This window comes from Mytilus californianus, unplaced genomic scaffold (genome assembly GCF_021869535.1).
Source record: "Mytilus californianus isolate M0D057914Y unplaced genomic scaffold, xbMytCali1.0.p SCAF_10, whole genome shotgun sequence".
Taxonomy (NCBI): Eukaryota; Metazoa; Mollusca; class Bivalvia; order Mytilida; family Mytilidae; genus Mytilus; species Mytilus californianus.
In genome coordinates, this window is record NW_026262582.1 from 31,533,418 (window position 1) to 31,555,368 (window position 21,951).

The following is a 21,951-nucleotide window of genomic DNA, read 5'->3' on the forward strand; positions in this document are numbered from 1 at the left end:
TCCAGTACGGAAGCCTGAGTTAATGGAAATGAGTGATTGTAGGGGAAATGAGTGACTCATTCTATGTTTTTTTCATTTATGCCCTCTGGGGAAACTGTCCTTAGCTTTCTTATCAAAAACTGTCCGTACTGGACTCTTACAGTTTTAAGGAATTTTTTTCAGATATATTGATGATGTCCTATCACTGAATAACCCATATTTCAGCCAGTACTTACATCTCATATATCCCAGTAAACTTGAAATTAAGGATACTACTGATACTAGAAGGACGGCTTCATACCTTGATCTCTTCCTCAATATTGACACAGATGGACGACTTCACACTAAAATCTATGACAAACGGGACGATTTCAACTTCCCAATTATCAATTTCCCATTTCTCAGCAGTAACATACCCTTTACCCCCTCGTATGGTGTTTACATATCTCAGTTGATATGTTATGCTCGTGCATGTTCACACTTTACGGATTTCTTTTACAGGAGTGTGCTCCTTACTCAGAAACTGCTCCAACAAATTTATGAGGAGGAAAGATTAAAAATGACACTCCGTACATTTTATGGACACCATCACAAATTGGTTGATCCATACGATGTGTCTGTGTCTAAACTAACTAAGGACATGTTTTCCACGTCTTTGATTATGGTTTACCATTTACGTCGTCTGGTCTTGTAAGTACCGAACGTGACCTATTCCCGAATATGACTGTTTTACTGAGTGTTAATTCTCATTGCTATAAGACGTGTCGCTTTATTTGTTTATTAAGCGTTCATGTATTTAGTTACGAAGTTTTATTTGTATATCTGATCGGATATTGTTTTGTGTCTTAACGTTTGTAGTTGTGATTCTATCTTTTATTTTCTATTCGTATGTAAAAGAAAAGATAATTAATCACCCAGTTCATTTGCATGATTTTAGTTTATTTAAAGCAACTATGTGCACAGGATTTATTTGTTTTACATAATTTGATTTGGAAGAAAGGCCGACATAGTTAGTTGCATTATTACTAACACAATTCTATATTAATGTTCTTGTAATTGTTATAGAATACACCAAATAACATAATTAGAAACCTAATCTTGATTTATATCCAATTTTTAGAAATTTACCTGTGACGTTTCTTTTTGTGGCGTTGATCCATTCGTGTTACAGACACACACTTCGTAATTCTATTAAGCTGTTTTTGTGTAGTGTAAATTATTTTAGTTATTCGTTGTTATTCTGTGGTTAACATGTCGAAATGTACTATTATATTATTTATTTATGTATGTCTCTGTCTTTGGTGTTTTTGCATTTTTTTGTACTCTGTTTCCCGTCATGTAATGTTGTCATTTTAGCGGTATATTTAACATTGCCATAAAGCGCGGAGGTTTGGCCAGCCACAAAACCAGGTTAAACCCACCATTTTTTTCTTAAAATTTTCTGTACCAAGTCCGCAATATGGCAGTTGTTATCTTATAGTTCGTTTCTATGAATGTTGCATTGATGTTTGTTTTTTGCTGCACTTCTATGTTCTGTTATTTCGTTGTTTTCCTCTTATATTTGATGTGTTTCCCTCGGTTTTAGTTTGTAACCCGAATTTGTTTTCTCTCAATCTCAATATTTAACATTTGTTCATTTTATTATTATTTTTGGTGATGTTATATATATATATATATATATATATATATATATATATATATATATATATATAAATATATGATTCAAGTTTTAGTCTTAATACTTTATATGAAAATTTGATATGCATCAGATACATTACATACAATTCAATAAATGTATTGTTTTGCATTTTTTTCAGTTATCCTAAGATTACCTACGGATATAGAATTAGGAAAACCATTGGTCTTTAATTGCGAAATCTCAAATATAATTCCAACAAGAAGAAGCAGACAGTGGCGAGGCGGAATCGGTAACAAACTATTATGCTACGATGGAATTTCTGTTGATCCAACAAAATACAAAGAAAGGAAGATAAATCAAACAAATTATGAATTAATTGTAAAAGAAACATCTGAAAGCGATTTGCAATGCCAATATGCATGTCTGGTTGGATTCGAAAGCGATCAAAAGTTTTTGGAAGTAAATGAAACTAATTTTTTGCGTAAGTTAGTGTAACACATTGTATTAAAACATAAGTTTGGTTTTTCTTTAGTAAAGAAGGTTGTTGATAAGTGGCTGTGAAATTTTTAATTCATTAAAGATTAAATTTCTATATGTAGGTTAACCACCCATGTACGTTAATTTATAAGAACACTTAGCAAAATATCATATTATAAAACAAGAACACATGAAAACGAACTTGTAACAGTATTTTCTAACTTCAGACAAATATTATAAATTGTGTGTATGTAGTCTTTGTTAACTAAAATACAGGTCGAATACAAATATAAGAAAATGAAACAACGTATCGCACAGACATGACTGTGTTGATAACTTCGGGTGTATTTATATACAAATATAAAGTTTAAGATAGACAATTACTTCCAAGGGTGCGATTTGGCGTTCAGTTAATGGTTCTTTAATGATTAAAACTTTAACATGGAAACAGAGCGACATAAAAAGATATTCTTCAGCGAGTGTTTTCAGATTATAAAATCAACTTATTCCAATCATAAAAGGATATACTCAAAACAATTTTGAAGTTCGTTGCTAGAAAATAAGCACACAGCAATGTTTAATTTAAGTAATTATAGTTCTACTTTACTTGAACTTTATAATGATTACAAAAATAGGTAACACACTGGATACAACTTTCTTTTTATTATGATTATGGTTATGTTTTCAAAGAATTGCCTGATGAACACTTCACTAAAATGTACTACCAAATGCAGAATGGAAAATATAGTCTGAAATTAATTCTCAGAAAAGTATTCCCAAAACCAGTGTGTGAGCTGAAAATGAAAGTAAGTCATGCTCCAATGAATATTGATATAACTAAGATCTTTGTTTTTTATTTCATGAGCTTTACAATGATTACTGTCTTGAGTGGAGGAGGGGATGACACGGCATGATTTTGTTCGGCATTACTTGACATGTATCATATACAATATTTTGTAAGCAGCAAAACTAAATTAAAAGAAATACGTGTTACTGGCGCAGAATGAAACTTTGTTTTCCTCATGTCAAGTCAAGACCTTTAAAAAATTAATAAACTTTACCATTTATGTACATAGTTATCTCTATCGCCTCAGTACTTTATAAAATATATAACCATGCTGCATTGAACGAATGATGCAGAAAACTATGAAGAACTTCCTAAATTTACGGGTATTATTTTATATCTTCCTTTTATAAAGAAGCATGGCCATTAATACAATTATAAATAATATTAATGATGTTTTTTCTTAAATACTAACGATGAATGTAAATACTATATAAAGCTAGTTAAATCAATAAATGTTATTCTATAATGGCTAGGTCATTGAGTCATACTCTAATTTAGTTTTATAATATTATACAAATGTATTCAAACTGTCTTTTGTAATCATACAGCGTATTTCAATTTATGGTTTTCATTTTACATTCATCACCTTTAAGCGAATATGTGTGTATGGTTCGTGTAACACTTATCAATTCAGAATTTTAAAAGTTTTCAAATTTTATTTTTTTTTGATTTTTGATCAAAGTTTTAAGATATCAGAATTCCAATTTATTATTTTTTTTTGAAATTTTAAAACTTTTAACAAATAATAAAAAAATTTAAAATTATAAACTTTGTTTAAAAATTAAATAGTTAAAAAGCAGACTTTAATAATACTAAAATGAACGTACAGTTTTGATCATTTCGATTTTTGAAAGATTGAAGGTTTTGATTTTTAAATAAAATATAGGAAAAGGAGAAAGGACTGAAAAGCAGATACCTGTTACAAGTGCGAAAGGGAATAAGAACGGAACGAAACAAAATTTGATATTTATAAAACCAAATCAAAACGAAAACAATATTTTCTGAAAATTTGAATATAGAATAAAACAAGAGACTAACTCTTTGATCTACAGGATGAAAATGAGAAATATGATTTTTTGAGTCGAAAGATTGATTAGTTAGACCTGATTTTAACACACTTTGATTCTCTAAATAAATGAACAGCAAGCAGAAATTATTTTTCAATTTTGTGATTACTGCAATAAATATGGTTATAATAGTATATGTCTGTATATTTGAGTTGGATACATCCACGAGGGGCTTCAATAATGGTACATTTTTCAGGTGCGGATCCAGGAATTTGAAAAGGACGAGGCCTAGTTAGCCAACGTATGGACGGATGCTTGTTAAAAGTATATGCATTTATTAAATATGTAGCACCATTAGGGGCTCCATGCCCCCTAAATCCACCTCTGTTCTAAATAGCGAATAAACATGATAAAAGGAAACGGGATATTTATTTTTTTTTATGAAGGGGTAGTTCCGTATTTGTGTTTTGTGCATTTGAAACTTGATACAAAACGAATGACCTGTAATAGAATCCGTTCAGGATAAAGTTCGGCAAACTTAAGATCGTCATTGCAAAATGAGGGGATATTGGATTGGGACAGAAACTTTGCATTGCAACAGGCAACCAACGAGTTGTTGCTGGAGTTCTTAACGTGTAGAAAGCGAGGCACTCTCTCGCTACACAACCTATTCTGACTGGACGTAGCTGCATACTATTACTTTGCTCAAAGTTGATTGTCGTACAATACGTAACACATGTGCAAATAACAAATACGGAACTATCTCTTAATAAAAATATCAAATATCCCGTTTCCTTTTATTCGCTATTCAAAACAGAGGTGGATTTAGGGGGCATGGAGCCTACCAACCCCTAATAGAGCATCATATTTGATAAATGCATATAATTTTTACAAGCATCAGTCTAAACATTGGCTAACTAGGTCTCCACCTTTTTAAATTCCTAGATCCGCACCTAAAACATGTGCTATTAGTGAAGCCCCTAGTGGAAGTATCCAAGTCAAATATGTATATAGACAGATATTATTAATAACCACATTTATCACAAAGATGACAAATATTATCTGCTAAATGTTCATTTATTTAGAGAATCAAAGTATGTCAAAATCAGGTCTAACTAAGCAATTTTACTATTTAAAGAATCCTATTTATTATTTTCATCCTGTAGATTGAGTAGAAGTTAGACTCTTGTTTTTTTTTGATAATTGGTTATTCAGAAAATATTGTTTTTGTTTTGATTTGGTTTTGTAAATTTCATTTCATTTCGTTTCGTTTCGTTCTTATTCCGTTTTCCACTTGTAACAGGTATCAACTTTTTAGTCCTTTCCCCTTTTCTATATTTTCATCAAAAATCAAAACATTCAAACTTTCAAAAATAGAAATGATCAAAACTGTACGTTCAGTTTAGTATTATATTTAAAGTTTACTTAAATATCTAAACTATTAAATTTCAATAAAATTTATAATTTTAAAATTTCAATTATTTGGTGAAATTTTCAAGTATCACTAAATCTTTTTCCCCTATTAAATAAAAATATCATTTAAAATGTATTTATTTAGAGTGAAATTATAAAATTATATTTTATACCCATGAACAGGTATGTAAGTTTCACTGTACTTTCCCAATAACAACAATTTTAATTGTTATGTGATCTTAAATGAAAAATATATTAACAAAATCCCCCCCCCCCCTTTTTCCTTACCATCAACACCTAATTTTAGTTAGTTTATTACTTTAACCAATAAACTATGTGCTGTTTGATATAAACGAAAATGGCGCAATTTATTTTTAACGAATTGGTTACAATGAAAGTAAAATAAAATGTTCGTCTGTTTAATCGTTCTAAATATACCTTTTGCCTCATGGGTTCAAAGTTTGGTCAATAAAGCCACGGACAAAAGAATCTTAAAGAAGACTTTTTTTTATTGTAATCAAGTGTTCATGTTCTGAGTAATATTTTTTTCCTTAAATATTTGAGTAGATTTCTACAATTAATTTGGGATGAGCACTTGTTTATTTGGACGCATTATACGTTTCTTGTAACGACTGCTTTCTATCGGTTTATCTGAATCGCTTGTAAACAATCTCTACATTGACTTGGCTGTTTATACCCTAGCTTGATAGAAAAATAACTGTTTAAAATTATAACCCCCAACAGGTGCCCATATATCTATGACGTCTCAAATTTATTCATACAAAGTAAAAAAAGTATTATAACCCCCAAAAAAGACTTAATAAAGACAACTTAACGTTTCTTCTACTAATCTGAACCTGGAAAATGTACCATTATTGAAGCCCCAAGTGGATGCATCCAAGTCAAATATACAGACATATACTGTTAATAACTACATTTAGAGCAGTATTCACAAAGTTTACAAGTAATTTTTGCATATTGCTTATCTATTAAGAGGTCTTACTAATTACTTTTCCGACATACAGAAACATGCTTCTCATTTTCACCATGTACAAGTTAGCCTCTTTTTATGCCCCCGCCGTAGCGGATGGGGCTTTAAGTTTTACCCTTGTCCGTCTGTACGTCCGTCCGTACGCACGTCTGTACGTCCGTACGTCCCAAAGTTGGTTTCCGTTCTCTAACTTTAGTTTGCCTCAAACAAATGTTATGAAACTTATACACAATGCTTATTACCACAAATCACAGATCAAGTATATATTTTGGTGGCGTCACTATAACCGTTTTAGAGTTATTCCCCTTTACAAATGGAATAAATTGCTTCGCCGAGCGTAGCTGGATACGACCGCAGAGGTCCAACCCGGAACAGTTTGGGCAAAAATGAACACAATATTTGCGCTTGATACAGGTCTGAATTTGGATTGTAATTAAATATTTGAAACATAATAGGTTTCTGACACAGAATATCTGTAGTCAAAGAACTTAGAATTGGTTGTATGATTTGAATTTATATTCAATTTTTTGCTTTTGATTTTACTATCATATTTGTTAGCTCATGTACTTTTATTAAGATATATCTGAACATCAGTTCGCTTCTTTTATTATCATTTCAGCATTCTGTTTAACGCTAGATATAAAATTATGAGAATATATATATATATAAAGTTTTGAAAATACACATACCTTGAGACTTTGATTCACTTTTTACTACATATAGGGGAACATTACACTTAATTGTGATTTAATTTCGAAATATGACTGTATAGTCATTAAATAAGACTAGCTATTTTATGTGTGCCAAATATATACCAAGAAGGAAAAGATAAACGTGCAAGTAGTATATTTTATTCACCACACACTATATATAAAAGCTAATGATATATACACTTTCATAACATAATATATAAAACACAACATCGAAATTAAAACATTCGACAACACGTTCTCCACAAACGGAAAGAAATTTTGAAGCCTATTGTTGTTACAACTGAATTACACATTGTCAAATTTGGTCTTAATCTGTGTGTCTATTTTTATGTTTTTATCATATTTCAGGAAGCAAATATAAATATACCTGTTGCAGATTTACAGAGGTTCCACGTGTTACTAGATGTGACATACGTTTTAGATTTAAGTGACAAAATGACGGCCTGTGGCAAAGTTGAATGTCAATTACGAAGGAAGAGTTTTCTGGTCAGATTAGAAAACAGCGCTACTTGCAACCGTATGTTCCGTTTGCATGTATTCTATATTTTTATGACCATCATCCATATATAAGAACTTCGGATTGATTTTTTTTTAAATGAACACGCAAGGAAATTAAACTTATTAAAATATACACAAGAAACAAGAACACACCAATTATGAAAAGTTACAAAGGCCAGCTAATACATAGAAATGCAAAGACACATCCATACACGGAAAAAAATGAATAATGACAAAACAGTTACTTTTAAATGATAATTTAATAAAACAGAACTTAGTTTTGTAATGAAAACTCAAAATTTACAATCATGAACTAATATTTACGAACAAAGAAGAAACATACAAAAGTAGAAAGATGATTAGCGAGGAACTAATTTAGCTATATGGCATGACGACCATCGTATTGCTTAACTTAAAAGGAAAACACACTCTGATATTAAACAAGATACAAGTGTATTTCCGTAGGAGTAAATTTTATGATTGGTCAGCAGTAAACGATAATTTCATCATAATGAATAATAAAATGAATTTGTAGTTTTGTATATGACATTCTGATTAAAGAAAAAAAATATTTATATGAACACCATTTTTATGATTGCAGAAAATCGAAACTAATCAACAACTGATTATTTGAATTTCCCAACTGCAGGATAAATTTTAAAATTTCTACTTTATAGATCTATCACACCAGCAATACCGAAATGTAGCATTACTATGTAAAAAAAATTACGCCAAATTTAAACGACAGCAGTTTACCGATGGTCAAAATAGAAAACAAGCACTGCGTTTGACATCGACAGAAACGTTTTTAAAAGCCAACCTTTGACTTTCTATGAACTTTTCATTTTGCATGTACATAGTTTTACAAACAAGCTCTTTACTTTTAATCTTTAGCCCGATTGTATATATCTTCTTCACGCTATAATATTGTGTCTAATGCGAAATGACAACTTTCAAAAATCTAGAAGTAGGGTCTTGTTTGCTACCTTTATTAGTATCTTTTCAATTGATTTATAAAAATCAAACATCGGTACACTACTGCTATCTAACTGTCTTTGAGCATTGAATAAATGTATCGCTTATACATTAAGGCTAAATATAACTTCAGTAGCATGCAATACGTCTTATTTCTTTGAAAAATCTAACTCAGCAGTAAAAAGAACAAATCATTCACAACTGGCTATTGATTGCACAACTAATTTTAATTACAAGCATATCATTACATAAAATCAAGATATAATACCATGCTTTCAATTCATATTTTTAGCCCCAATGACTAGCCAAGACAGTAAAACGCCATCTATAGTCATTGGTGTAGGTGTATCTTGCATTATAGTATTTGGCCTGTTTGTATCCTGGGTAATAGTAAAAAGATGTAAAGGAAATGACAGACTTAATGATGAAAATATCAGGCATACTAGTAAGGTCATCTTGAATTGACATATTTTAAACAAAAACTAGTTTACACTTGAAAATCATAAGAAGCATACATTTGACGAAAAAACAAATATATCACTGTGTTATCAAAGATGCACTTGAAACTATATATGACAAAAAGTAAAATAACAAAAATACCGAACTGCGAGGAAAATTCAAAACAGAAAGTCCCAAATCAAATGGCAAAATCAAAAGCTATAACACATCAAACTGTCATATTCCTGACTTGGTACAGGCATTTTCTTATCAATTGGCGCAGCATTAAAAATTGACTAACATCAATTGTGACATACAAACATGAAAAACCCCAGGTTACCAAACATGTCAAATGCATGGCTGTATGTTAATCTACAGGCGGCATACAAATATTGACAAACTTATTAGAAAAACGGGTACATGTAGATCAAATTTTTTTTAAGATCTCGTTGAATGAAGCAATTCCAAAAATCACACTTAAACTGAACCATACAGAGTTTCTATATCGATACCAACATAACATTAATACTTAACCACATATGTACTTATAGTAAAACTTTTTGTGTTAAATTCAAAAAGCAATTAAAAGTCAGAGCGTTTAGAATTTTTCTTTCGTCATTTTACATGTGAATTATATAATATATTGATAATAATTTTACTGTGCCTTTTTTAGTTGAATATTTGAGTATCATCTATTACTGTTATATTCCAGATGAAGACAGCTTGATGATATAGAATAGAGGAACGTGTGTGTGTGAATGAATATATCGCAATTTAAAAAAAACCCTTTTTAACATGTTTAACACTTTTGTTTTCAGGAAAATTTGCTTTATTTATATTGAGTGTAAAAAGTACGAGAGTTTATATTTGAGTTTAAACTGTACATTGATGATTTGATATTCATGTAACTTGTACAATACATTGTATATATAGAATGTGTTCGCAGATAAATTTGTAGAGTGCAACATTAATTATGTTCATGTATTTTTATATCTATTTCCATACAGAAAATATTTTCTTTTTTATATATATATAACATATGTATAACAAAGACTGTCTCTATCGATTGTTTATCAATTGAAATCAATTGAAATAACATACTAGTGATTGGATAAATAATAAAATGACGAAATACTTTGCAATACGCTTTGTTATTGTCACATGCTAAAAAGTTCATTTAAAGTACCCATATGTTTTATTTTAGATTTAGAGATTATAATGTCGACTATTTACCATTTTGAAGCTTAATTCGAGATTTGAGAACGGATCTATACATCAATTTGCGTACATTTTAGAGTAGTCTTCAGAACCTTCTATGTACCGATATTTTTTTGATAACACGTAATTGATGAATATTCGATGTAAGTCTTTAAACAAGGATCCCATCTTTCAACTCGACAGAATTGATTAAACATGAAAATATGAAAAAGGAAAAATGGGTACAAATATCCCTGTGGCGATGAAAATTAACAGTAACTAATAACAATCTATAGAAAGGAAGAACAATATAAAAAAAGTTTATCAAAATAGAGTGCGTATTTAAAAAAAATTTTGTTACCACATATTATATCAGCGTTTTAACTCTTTAACTTTATACTTGTTTGGCTGTTAAACTATTTTGATCTGAGCGTCACTGATGAGTCTTATGTAGACGAAACGCGCGTCTGGCGTATCAAATTATAAGCCTGGTACCATTGATAAATATTTACACCACTGGGACGATGCTTCGTCCCCGAGGGTATCACCAGCACAGTAGTCAGCACTTCGGAGTTGACATGAATATCAATTATATGGTCATTTTTATAAATCTACTGGTTGCAAAAGTATGAATCTTTCGAGATACTAAGGATTTTCTTATCCCAGGCAAAGATAAACTTAGCCGTATTTGGAACAACTTTTTGGAATTTTGGGTCCTCAATGCTCTTCAACTTTATACTTGTTTGGCTGTTTAACTATTTTCATCTGAGCGCCACTGATGAGTTTTATGTAGCGTCTGGCGCGTCTGGCGTATCAAATTTTAAGCCTGGTACCTTTGATAACTATATACACCACTGGGTCGATGCCACTGCTGGTGGACGCTTTGTCCCCGAGGGTATCACCAGCTTAGTAGTCACCACTTCGGTGTTGACATGCATATCAATTATATGGTTATTTTTAAAAATTTATTGTTGGCAAAAGTATGAAATATTCGAAATACTAAGCATTTTCTCATCACAGGCACAGATTACCTTAGCCGTATTTGGCACAACTTTTTGGAATTTTTGGTCTTAAATGCTCTTCAGCTTTATACTTGTTTGACTGTCGAACTATTTTGATCTGAGCGTCAATGATGAGTCTTATGTTGACGAAACGCGTGTCTGACGTATCAACTTATAAGCCTGGTACCTTTGATAACTATTTACACCACTATGTCGATGCCGCTGCTGGTGGACGCTTCGTCCCCGAGGGTGTCACCAGCTCAGTAGTCAGCAGTTCGGTGTTGACATGAATATCAATTATATGGTCATTTTTATAAATTCATTATTGGCAAAAGAATGAATTATTCGAAATACTAAGCATTTTCTCATCCCAGGCACAGATTACCTTAGCCGTATTTGGCACAACTTTTTGGAGTTTTGGGTCTTTAATGCTCTTCGACTTTATACTTGTTTGGCTGTCTAACAATTTTGATCTGAGCGTCACTGATGAGTCTTATGTAGACGAAACGCGCGTCTGGCGTATCAAGTTATAAGCCAGGTACCTTTGATAACTATTTACATCACAAGGTCGATGTCACTGCTGTTTGACGTTTCGTCCCCGAGGGTATCACAAGCCGAGTAGTCAGCACTTCGGTGTTGATATGAATATCAATTATGTGGTAATTTTTTTTATAAATTAACTGTTTGCAAAACTATGAAATATTCGAAATACTAAGCATTTTCTTATCCCAGGCATTAAATACATGAGACGTATTTGGCACAACGTTTTGGGATTTTGGGTCCTCAATGCTCTTCAACTTTATACTTGTTTGGCTGTCTAACTACTTTGATCTGAGCGTCACTGATGAGTCTTATGCAGACGAAACGCGCGTCTGGCGTATCAAATTATAAGCCTGGTACCTTTGATAACTATCTACACCACTGGGTCGATGCCACTGCTGGTGGACGCTTCGTCCCCGAGGATGTCACCAGCTCAGTAATCAGCATTTCGGTGTTGACATGAATATCAATTATATGGTCCTTTTTATAAATTGATTGTTTGCAAAAGTATGAAATATTCGAAATAATAGGCATTTTCTCATCCCACGCATTGATTACCTTAGCCGTATATGGCACAACGTTTAGGAATTTTGAGTCCTCAATGTTCTTCAATTTTATACCTGTTTGGCTGTCTTCTTACTTTGATCTTAGCGTCACTGATGAGTCTTATGTAGACGAAACGCGCGTCTGGCGTATCAAATTATAAGCCTGGTACCTTTGATAAATATTTACACCACTGGATCGATGTCACTGCTGGTGGACGTTTTGTCCCCGAGGGTGTCACCAGCTCAGTAGTCAGCACTTCGGTGTTGACATGAATATCAATTATATGGTCATTTTTATAAATTAATTGTTTGTAAAAGTATGAAATATTCGAAATACGAAGCTTTTTTTTGTATCCCAGGCATTCATTACCTTAGTCGTATTTGTTTCAACGTTTTGGAATTTTGGTTCTTTGATGCTCTTCAACTTTATACTTGTTTGGCTGTCTAACTATTATGATCTGAGCGTCACTGATGAGTCTTATGTAGACGAAACGCGCGTCTTGGGTATCAAATTATAAGCCTTTGATAAATATTTACACCACTGGGTCGATGCCACTGCTGGTGGACGCTTCGTCCCCGAGGGTGGCACCAGCTCAGTAGTCAGCACTTCGTAGTTGACATGAATATGAATAATATGGTCCTTTTTGTAAATTGATTGTTTGCAAAAGTATGAATTATTCGAAATACTAAGCATTTTTTCATCCGAGGCACAGATTACCTTAGCCGTATTTGGCACAACTTTTTAGAATTTTGTGTCTTTAATGCTCTTCAACTTTATACTTGTTTGACTGTCGAACATTTTGATCTGAGCGTTACTGATGAGTCTTATGTAGACGAAACGCTCGTCTGGTGTATCAACTTATAAGCCTGGTAGCTTTGATAACTATTTACACCACTGGGTCAATGTCACTGCTTTTGGAAATTTCGTCCTTGAGGGTATCATCAGCCGAGCAGTCAGCACTCCGGTGTTGACATGAATATCAATTATATGGTCATTTTTTATAAATTAACTGTTTGCAAAGTATGAAATATTCGAAATACTAAGCATTTTCTTATCCCAGGCATTGAATACATTAGCCGTATTTTGCACAATGTTTTGGTATTTTGGGTCCTCAATGCTCCTCAACTTTATACTTGTTTGGCTGTCTAACTACTTTGATCTTAGCGTCACTGATGAGTCTTATGTAGACGAAACGCGCGTCTGGCGTATCAATTTATAAGCCTATAACTATTTACACCACTGGGTCGATGCCACTGCTGGTGAACGTTTCGTCCCCGAGAGTATCACCAGTTCAGTAGTCAGCACTTCGGTGTTGACATGAATATCAATTATATGGTCCTTTTTATAAATTTATTGTTTGCAAAAGAATGAATTATTCGAAAAACTAAGCATTTTCTTATCCCAGGCATAGATTACCTTAGCCGTATTTGACACAATTTCTTTGGAATTTTAGGTCCTTGGTGTTCTTCAACTTTATACTTGTTTGGCTGTCTAACTATTTTGATCTGAACTCACTGATATGAGACTTATGTAGTAGACGAATCGCGCGTCTGGCGTATCAAGTTATAAGCCTGGTACCTTTAATAACTATTTTCACCACTGGGTCGATGCCACTGCTGGTGGACGTTTCGTTCCCTAAGAAATCACCAGCACAGTAGTCAGCACTTCGGTGTCGACATGAATATCAATTATATGGTAATTTTTATAAATTTAATGTTTGAAAAAGTATGAATTATTCGGAATGTTAGGGATTTTCTTATCCCAAGCATATATTACCTTAACCGTATTTGGCACAATTTTTTGGAATTTTTGGTCCTCAATGCTCTTCAACTTTATACTTGTTTGGCTGTCTAACTATTTTGATCTGAGCGTCACTGATGAGTCTTATGTAGAAAAAACACGTGTCTAACGTATCAAATTATAAGCCTGGTACCTTTGAGAACTATTGACACCACTGGTTCGATGCCACTGCTGGTGGACGTTTCGTCCTCGAGAGTATCGATGACCTGCCCAGTAGTCAGCACTTCGGTGTTGACATGAATATCAATTATATGGTCATTTTTATAAATTAACTGTTTGCAAAAGTATTAATTATTCGAAATACTAAGCATTTTCTTATCCCAGGCATAAATTACCTTAGCCGTATTTGGCATAACTTTTGGAATTTTGGGTCCTCAATGGTCTTCAACTTTATACTTGTTTGGCTGTCAATCTATTTTGATCTGAGCGTGTCTGATGAGTTTGATGTAGACGAAACTTGCGTCTGGCGTATCAAATAATAAGCCTGGTACCTTTGATAACTATTTACATGTACTAATCTTTAAACAATATATATGAGTAATGCCCAACTTAGAGGTTATATGTTTATCAGTCTGTGCGTCTGTTCGTTCGTCAGGTCGTTCGTTTGTTCGTCCATCCGTTCGTCCATCTGTCCCGCTTTAGGTTTAAACTTTTTGTATCTGATCTGAATTGTTACTATTGTTTTGTTTATAGAAAATTTTGCAGACCTTTCGAATTATAGGTGTCTGTCCGCTCATTATCACCGCAATTTTGTGGTAATGATGGGTTACATCATAGAAAATGTCATCAGCTGGGTGCTCTCAAACAAGTCGCTCTTCTATTAATAGCCATTTGAACTAGTTCACTTGCATTTACTTCCATGTTACTGTTGGTTGATATGACTATCATATCTTTATTTCGATGATTGGTTCGTCATAAATCAGAGCTTTGGTATCCTCGTCGAATAGTTTCGTTTTGCTATGTAGGTACGTATATCTTTCATAGCGGATTATATTCGTTGGTTAAGGCTAGACTTTGAGTTATATTTACCTAAATTCACGCCAGTTATAAAAAAGAAAAGCCCGTATTTTCGTCAGATAGTCATACATCACGAACAACTGGCACAAATACTTTTGCACTACAGAGTGGGATATTTGTTATCTTATTTTCTTATTAAAATATATTTGTATTTGTATACAAACACAGCGATCAAAATAATGTGTATTGATCTAGGTTGTTTTTGTTATATTGCTGTTAGTATCTTAAATAGATTGACAGCATGTACAGAACTGGGATGTTAAAACACACTTCTATCACATGAATCGTTTGGTTGCGAGGCAAATTCCAAATTACTAGGTGAATGCTAGGCAAAGCATCTGATTAAGATTCTAACACAATGTTGAATGTTTAGTTCATTTTTTTCAACTTTGTTACATGAAGGAAGATAACTCAGTTAGAATGGAGAGATAACTCAGATAAAGTATTTATTATAATGGAAGGTGTTGTGAATTTTACCTATATTAATATGTGGAAAGAAAACAAGTCCTGAAACCATTTTTTTTAATTTCTTATCTGAAAGCACGTTATCAGAGCTATCTTCTCACATTTTATCTCAAAATTCTATGATGACGTTTTCTTTTTACCACACAAAATAGAGTTTTATGCATTATATATACACAATCTGATAATTTTGCACAATCTGTAGCGTGAATAAAAGTCCGGTGACCCATACTTTTATCATACTTGGGGAAAAAAGCATTATAAAATCTACAGTTTGACAAATTATTAAGCAGCTTCAACTTTGAGAAATTGTCATTTCTTCGTAGCAACATTCTACGATCACCTGCAATTGAAGTTCATATCTCTTATATGTCTGACATGTCCTAGTTGATAATGTATGCATGTTACTTAAAAGTAAAGTTGCATTTCCTATCAAGAGTTAATGTTTTTGAGTGATGAACTTGAAGTCATCCAAATTTTACAAACAATTCCACAAGTGTGTTGATTGTTAAGGAATATCTGTTTGACAAGTGACGACGGATATGTTATTATTGTCATAACCTCAATTCCTGTCGCTTTTTGGAATACAGTTTGTGTTTTAGGCTGTTCAGATCCAGATCACAGTTTAAGATGAATATTTGTTTACAGGTGTGTCTTTGCCATCATAAGTCATGTTTTTTGCATGTATTACATGTATTATTAAGGCCATTTTGAACCTGTCAAAACGCATATTGGTCAGCTGTATGTCAAAATACTAAGATACACAATAATGGATTGATTGATGGACAAATAGTTGTCATTGATAATATTACCTTCTCCTTACAGTTATACATTTGTGTTTTTTTTTTCGTTTATGTGGCTGCTTCTTTTGGTTAATGATCTGTATGATGCAAGTTATTGATTGCCGTTAATTTTTTTCATAAACTGTAAGGAAATAACAATAGCACAGGTCGAAGAAGTAAAGTCAATGCCATAATGCCACCATTACAATCGTCAAATAAATCCGAACTGACAACAGACACTGGTGACGTTTTATAAAGTCTGTGTAGTAGCTGCAAGCTCTTGAATACCGAATAAGTTGGGAAATGTATACCCATTTGCTGGTGAAGTTGGTATCTTGCTACTAAGGTTGGGGAAATTCCAATAGCACAGGCCGCAGAAGTAAAGACAATACCATGATTCCCCCATTACAATCGGCAAATGAATCTGAACAGTCCTTAATCACTTCATCAGAACTGAAAAGACATACATCGACGGTTGTATGATGGACGGTTTTTTTTTCTAAAAAAAAACGTAAATCCTAGGTCATTTAACATGTTTAAGGGACAAATATTTTGAAACGGTCTACCAAGTCATCGTGCATCAGTAATGTGTTGATAGGAAACGTAAGATCTCAAATATTATATAATACATTAGAACAAACGGAATATTCAGACACTATTAAAAGTGTAATGGAACACAAGCAGCAACTCCTTTGAGAGTACTACAATTTTATTAAAGCGTGACAAAAGATTATTGAAAGCAATACTTATTATCAATTTGTTTTAAACTGATCGGGCGGAGCTTACATTTCAATTTGCATAAGGACAGTCTATTTGAAGATGTGCGTGATAAGGATGATCGCCGTTATAATTACTACTGATTTCTAATCACATATCAGTATCATCAGAACATTATAGAATAACGACATATGCAGATTTTGCAACTGCTGTCGTAATAGTTTTACTTTCATAACCACCAATTCCAAAATGTGACAATTTGTACGTGATTTTAAACTCCGCTTTACAAGAAAATCAAAATCTGTCTCTAATTACTTGTTTTGTGAATACACATATAGGTTAACATATTTTAACTGGATCAATGGCCATTACTGGACACTTCTGTGATGAGTTTATCCAAAAACACCTGTCTATAGATTGACTTGTCTATAATGAGCGAACGGGTTAAACTCCGCCCAGTCAAGTGAAATAAATCAAGTAATAAAGTCGATTTAATTCTTTTTAAGATATGACTTAAGTTTACTGTGTTTACCTCTAAATTAATTTGATTGTTATCAAATGTCCTAAATAAACAATAAAAATCTAACTATAGAAAATATGTTAAATTGTATTGTAACCATGACTACCATTGTGTGTCATTATGATTTCCCTTGTAACGCAAAATCAATATATATCCGTTTTGTGATTTTCAAACCTTCCTCCTATTTATTAACATGATTAAAATGAAATTTCAGGAAGTAATTGCATGAGCAAAGTTCGCCATTACATCTTGTTTAAAGGTATTTATCATTTGAGTTTAAGATCATCATTTAATTATTCAAGAAATTTTTATTGAAATTTCAATCTGCATTCTCTTACATCTACAATTTCATCAATACATTTGGACAGAGAATATGACAAAGATGCAAATGATGTAGCCGATTTATAGTGAAATTGTTTTATAGACAAAACAGGCAAACAATACAACAACAAAAATACAGAACTCCGAGGATAATTCAAAATGGAAAGTCCCAAATCAAATGGCAAAGTCAAAACCTCAAACACATCAAACGAATGGATAACAATTGACTTGGTACAGGCATATTTTGATGTAGAAAATGGTTGATTAAACCTAGTTGTATAGCTAGTTAAACCTTTCACTGGTATGACAGTCGCACAAAAAGTCCATTATATTGACAACAATGTGTGAACATATCAAACAGGCATTATAGATACAAATTTCAAAAAAAGGGGTACAGCAGTCAACATTGTGTTTTAATTTCAATCTCTATAAAAACAAACAAATATGCCAACAAAGAAGATCAAAAAGGCACATAAGTGAAAAAAGAAAGACAAGAATACAAAAATTTACCATAGCACAATGACAGGATGCATAAGAACCGAGCCACATAAAATGAATATTACCAAACATAGACTCAACAGTAAAAGCAATAATTTACAAAGACAAATAAAAGAACACTATAACAAGTAATTTAGATTATAAACAACGTCAGTACCAAGAATCTATACTTCAAGACCATCGTGTATTATTTGTTAAGTTGATACGGAATATTTATCAATAAGGTATAGGTATCTTCCGATGAATTTTTGTAATAAAAATGACGAGACGTTCATCAACGTTTTGCTCAGCCACTTGTGACGTTTTATAAAGTCTGAGTAGCAGCTGCAAGCTCTTGAATACCAAATAAAGTTAGGAAATGTATATCCCATTTGCATATGAAGTTGTTATATTGCTAATAAGGTGGGAGGGGGGAGGGGAGAATTGATAATTACAAAATCAAAACCGTCTCGCTTGCGCTTGTCATAGATTATGGTACTTAGATGAACGCTCAATTTCGAGGAAAACGTCTGAAAATGGGGTAGATGAAGCCGTGTATGTTATTTCTTTTATTTCTAGTTATGGGGGGATACATTAATGGAACCCAATCAGAAAAGTTTGGATTGTTAATTGAAAAAACATCATCAATATCTGAATGTGAAATTAAATGATCTGGCTTCTTTGATCTTTTTGTTTCTGACAAGAGTCTGAAGGAACTCTGACTCTTACGATAATAAGAAGAGGTCATTAAGGAAAGGCGCACAGTTCGTTCCCATAGAATGCAGACAATTTGTCGAAAAAGTCTACCTCCAAATTCAATAAATTTGTTGTCAATAAGAAACTCCAGCAAACGGATCACTTGTTCCTCTGTGTAGCATGTTTTACCTTTTTGATCACTATTTACAAAATATGTTGTATGGTATCCCAAAATAATAAATTAATAGCGTATGCATCCATTTTTATGTTGAAAAGCATTGGGGATTATTTCTCTTAGACGATTTTCAATTTCAAATGGGGAATGGTGGTATACCACTATTACTACTACGCGAGTAAACAGTTTCAAAGTATTTCTGAAGACCCTTTGTCACTGCGGACACAATTTTTGTCTATCAAATGTACACTTCATCCGTCGAACATGCAGTTGGCAATGTACAGTTGTTTGTACGGATTTTTTTAAAGCTTAGGAATCCAATACAAGCAAGGTAAGTCTTCCGATTTGTTGTTCTATGTAATGTTCATTGAAGCCATGAAGGACTTAAATATGATTCGCCAAAACTTAAACCTTGTCAAATAATATGTTTTCTGTATGTGGGGTTACCTGAGTGCTCATTTATTCCAAATTATTTTCCAAGACACGCTTAGTAGTACGACTTTCATACAAAGAAAACATCATTTGAAGCTTTGTCTGCAGAAACAACAACATGTCTATTGGGAAGAAATGATAGACATTTCACAACTTCTTTATCTCTGAAAACGGACTTTGGTCGATAAATCACACAGTTTTTCAACTTATGAGTTCGACGTTTTATCAGTGACCTTATTGTTTAGACCCATTTTGTCCAGGTTAACTTCTTCGTGTTTAAAAGACATTTCTTTTTCCTTTATAGATGAAACTATACCTGATTTTCATGTGTATAATTTCAAGCCCTGCACATCACGTTCTGTGTAAGTACAAGCATCATTAGTTTTATATTTTTAAATTTATTTTGAATAAATTCATATTGTTATATATATATATATATATATATATTTATATATATATATATACGAACAGTGGAATTTCGTAAGTATGAATACTAACCTTGTAATATATCTTCATCAGGGAATTATATATTAGTAATATTTTATCATGGCAATCAGATAATTTTAACGGATATTTCATAACATTTATACAATCTATCTGGTGTTTGTCGTATTGAGCAATGGAACCACTATGAACCCTCCACGATGAATTGTTTTTTATCATTTAACACAAAGAGTCAAGATATGTTATGAATAATGCATACTTGTAGGTTTTTTAAATTTTAGTTAAGACAAACAAACTTAAAGTATGCATATGCATTATCTGAATTTTATACCGTAAAAAAATATATTTTTTTGGCAAACATTTGCAGAAAATTGTATCCAATTATATTAAATTGGGAGTATTTCTTTTATTGGATGAAGGCATAACCACACAAAACGGCTAAAATATAAGGTGAAACAAAACTCATTTATTTAGTTATAATTGCTAGTACTTACTGGCTAGTTACATTTAAAAGTTACCATGGTTTTATCTGAAGACACGGAAGCAAGAAACACATAGATGGTTACAATGTATAAAATCACTAGATTATGGAATTCATTACATTTTTATCATAAACGAAGAGTGTAATGTTTTCCTCGTATTTTAAATACATCTTAACCATATTAACCAAAGAAAAGCAGATTTTTTTTCTTCAACATTTTGAAATTAATTGATGAAAAAAACTTGAGAATGCAAATCAGGAAAAAACGTTTATGCTATGCACTAACTCGCATTAATCTACGTTGCTGATCTCCTATTTAACATGATAATCTTTCTTATGGGAATGTGTAATATGCACATATAATTGTTTAAAAGCACGAAATGGCAAGAAAATAACATATAATATATGTTCCACGAATAGAAGACCTCCTTAGGTCACAGTCAGATTGCCAATACGATGTGACTAAACAAGATTTTACACATATTATCCCTGCATGTGATGAATTTGCTTGTTTTAAACGTGTTCATATATTGACATTATAAAGACCTCCGAACAAAAAGGGATGTTAAGATTTGAACAGCCATATTTATGAGGAGGTCTTTTGATGCCAATATTAACATGATTAACTTCTCATTGTATGTTTACTGACTTACAAACCGTTAAAAACGTAAGAAAAGAACACATGAAAAGCACTTGTAGAAGCCTTATTCCCCTTAGATATAGACGAGTCTGAATATATTCAACTGAAATGATGATAGTAAACAGTATTCAGACTGATATATACAAATGATAGTTACCTAATTGCATTGACAACGGACCGATTAAATGGAAGTACATCATGATTGTTTAATTATTTAATTATCAATCTTGTAGCTTTAAATTTACCACCATAGGAACATGAGGAATGTTTTATAAAATCATGGGGTACTATTAGTTATCTTGGTGTAATCAGGGGTGTACACAATTTTACACCGGTGTGGAGAAATCATACACCCTGAGTTTTTGTTCCATTTTTTCCGTATTTTACTTATAAATGGACTTAGTTTTTCTTCCAGTTAACATTACAAACATTTGAAGGCCAGGAATGTATAAACACAAAGAAACGTTAGGAACTACAAAGTTATTGGTTATAAAAAACAGAAATAGAATTAGCAAAGTCGAATGCAGTTGCAACCCACGTTTATTGACAACTGACGTGATGTACACTAAGGGACGAGCACTCCACCATCATTAGCATCAACCCAGAGCTGACAGATGAAAATAGTGTATTTAAATGTAAAAACGTTTGGAACTTTATAGCTTTTCCGAATCATATGAGTATTTAGACCATACGCGTATTGTCATGACCATATGCGTATACTCATAC

At 32.3% G+C, this 21,951-nt stretch overlaps 2 protein-coding genes across 2 annotated transcripts in view; both read left to right on the forward strand.

Moving 5' to 3' along the window:
- The window catches only part of LOC127717935 (uncharacterized), a 30,244-nt gene extending 20,296 nt beyond the window's left edge, over positions 1 to 9,948 (forward strand). Inside the window, exons 4-8 of the mRNA XM_052223814.1 lie at positions 1,797 to 2,099; positions 2,786 to 2,901; positions 7,415 to 7,583; positions 8,832 to 8,984; positions 9,690 to 9,948. Coding sequence (XP_052079774.1) covers positions 1,797 to 2,099; positions 2,786 to 2,901; positions 7,415 to 7,583; positions 8,832 to 8,984; positions 9,690 to 9,712 — 764 coding nt within the window. The 3' untranslated portion in view covers positions 9,713 to 9,948. The remainder of the gene's footprint in view (positions 1 to 1,796; positions 2,100 to 2,785; positions 2,902 to 7,414; positions 7,584 to 8,831; positions 8,985 to 9,689) is intronic.
- LOC127717934 (uncharacterized) overlaps positions 1 to 21,951 on the forward strand; it is a 184,613-nt gene that overhangs the window by 33,280 nt on the left and 129,382 nt on the right. The window lies entirely within an intron of this gene.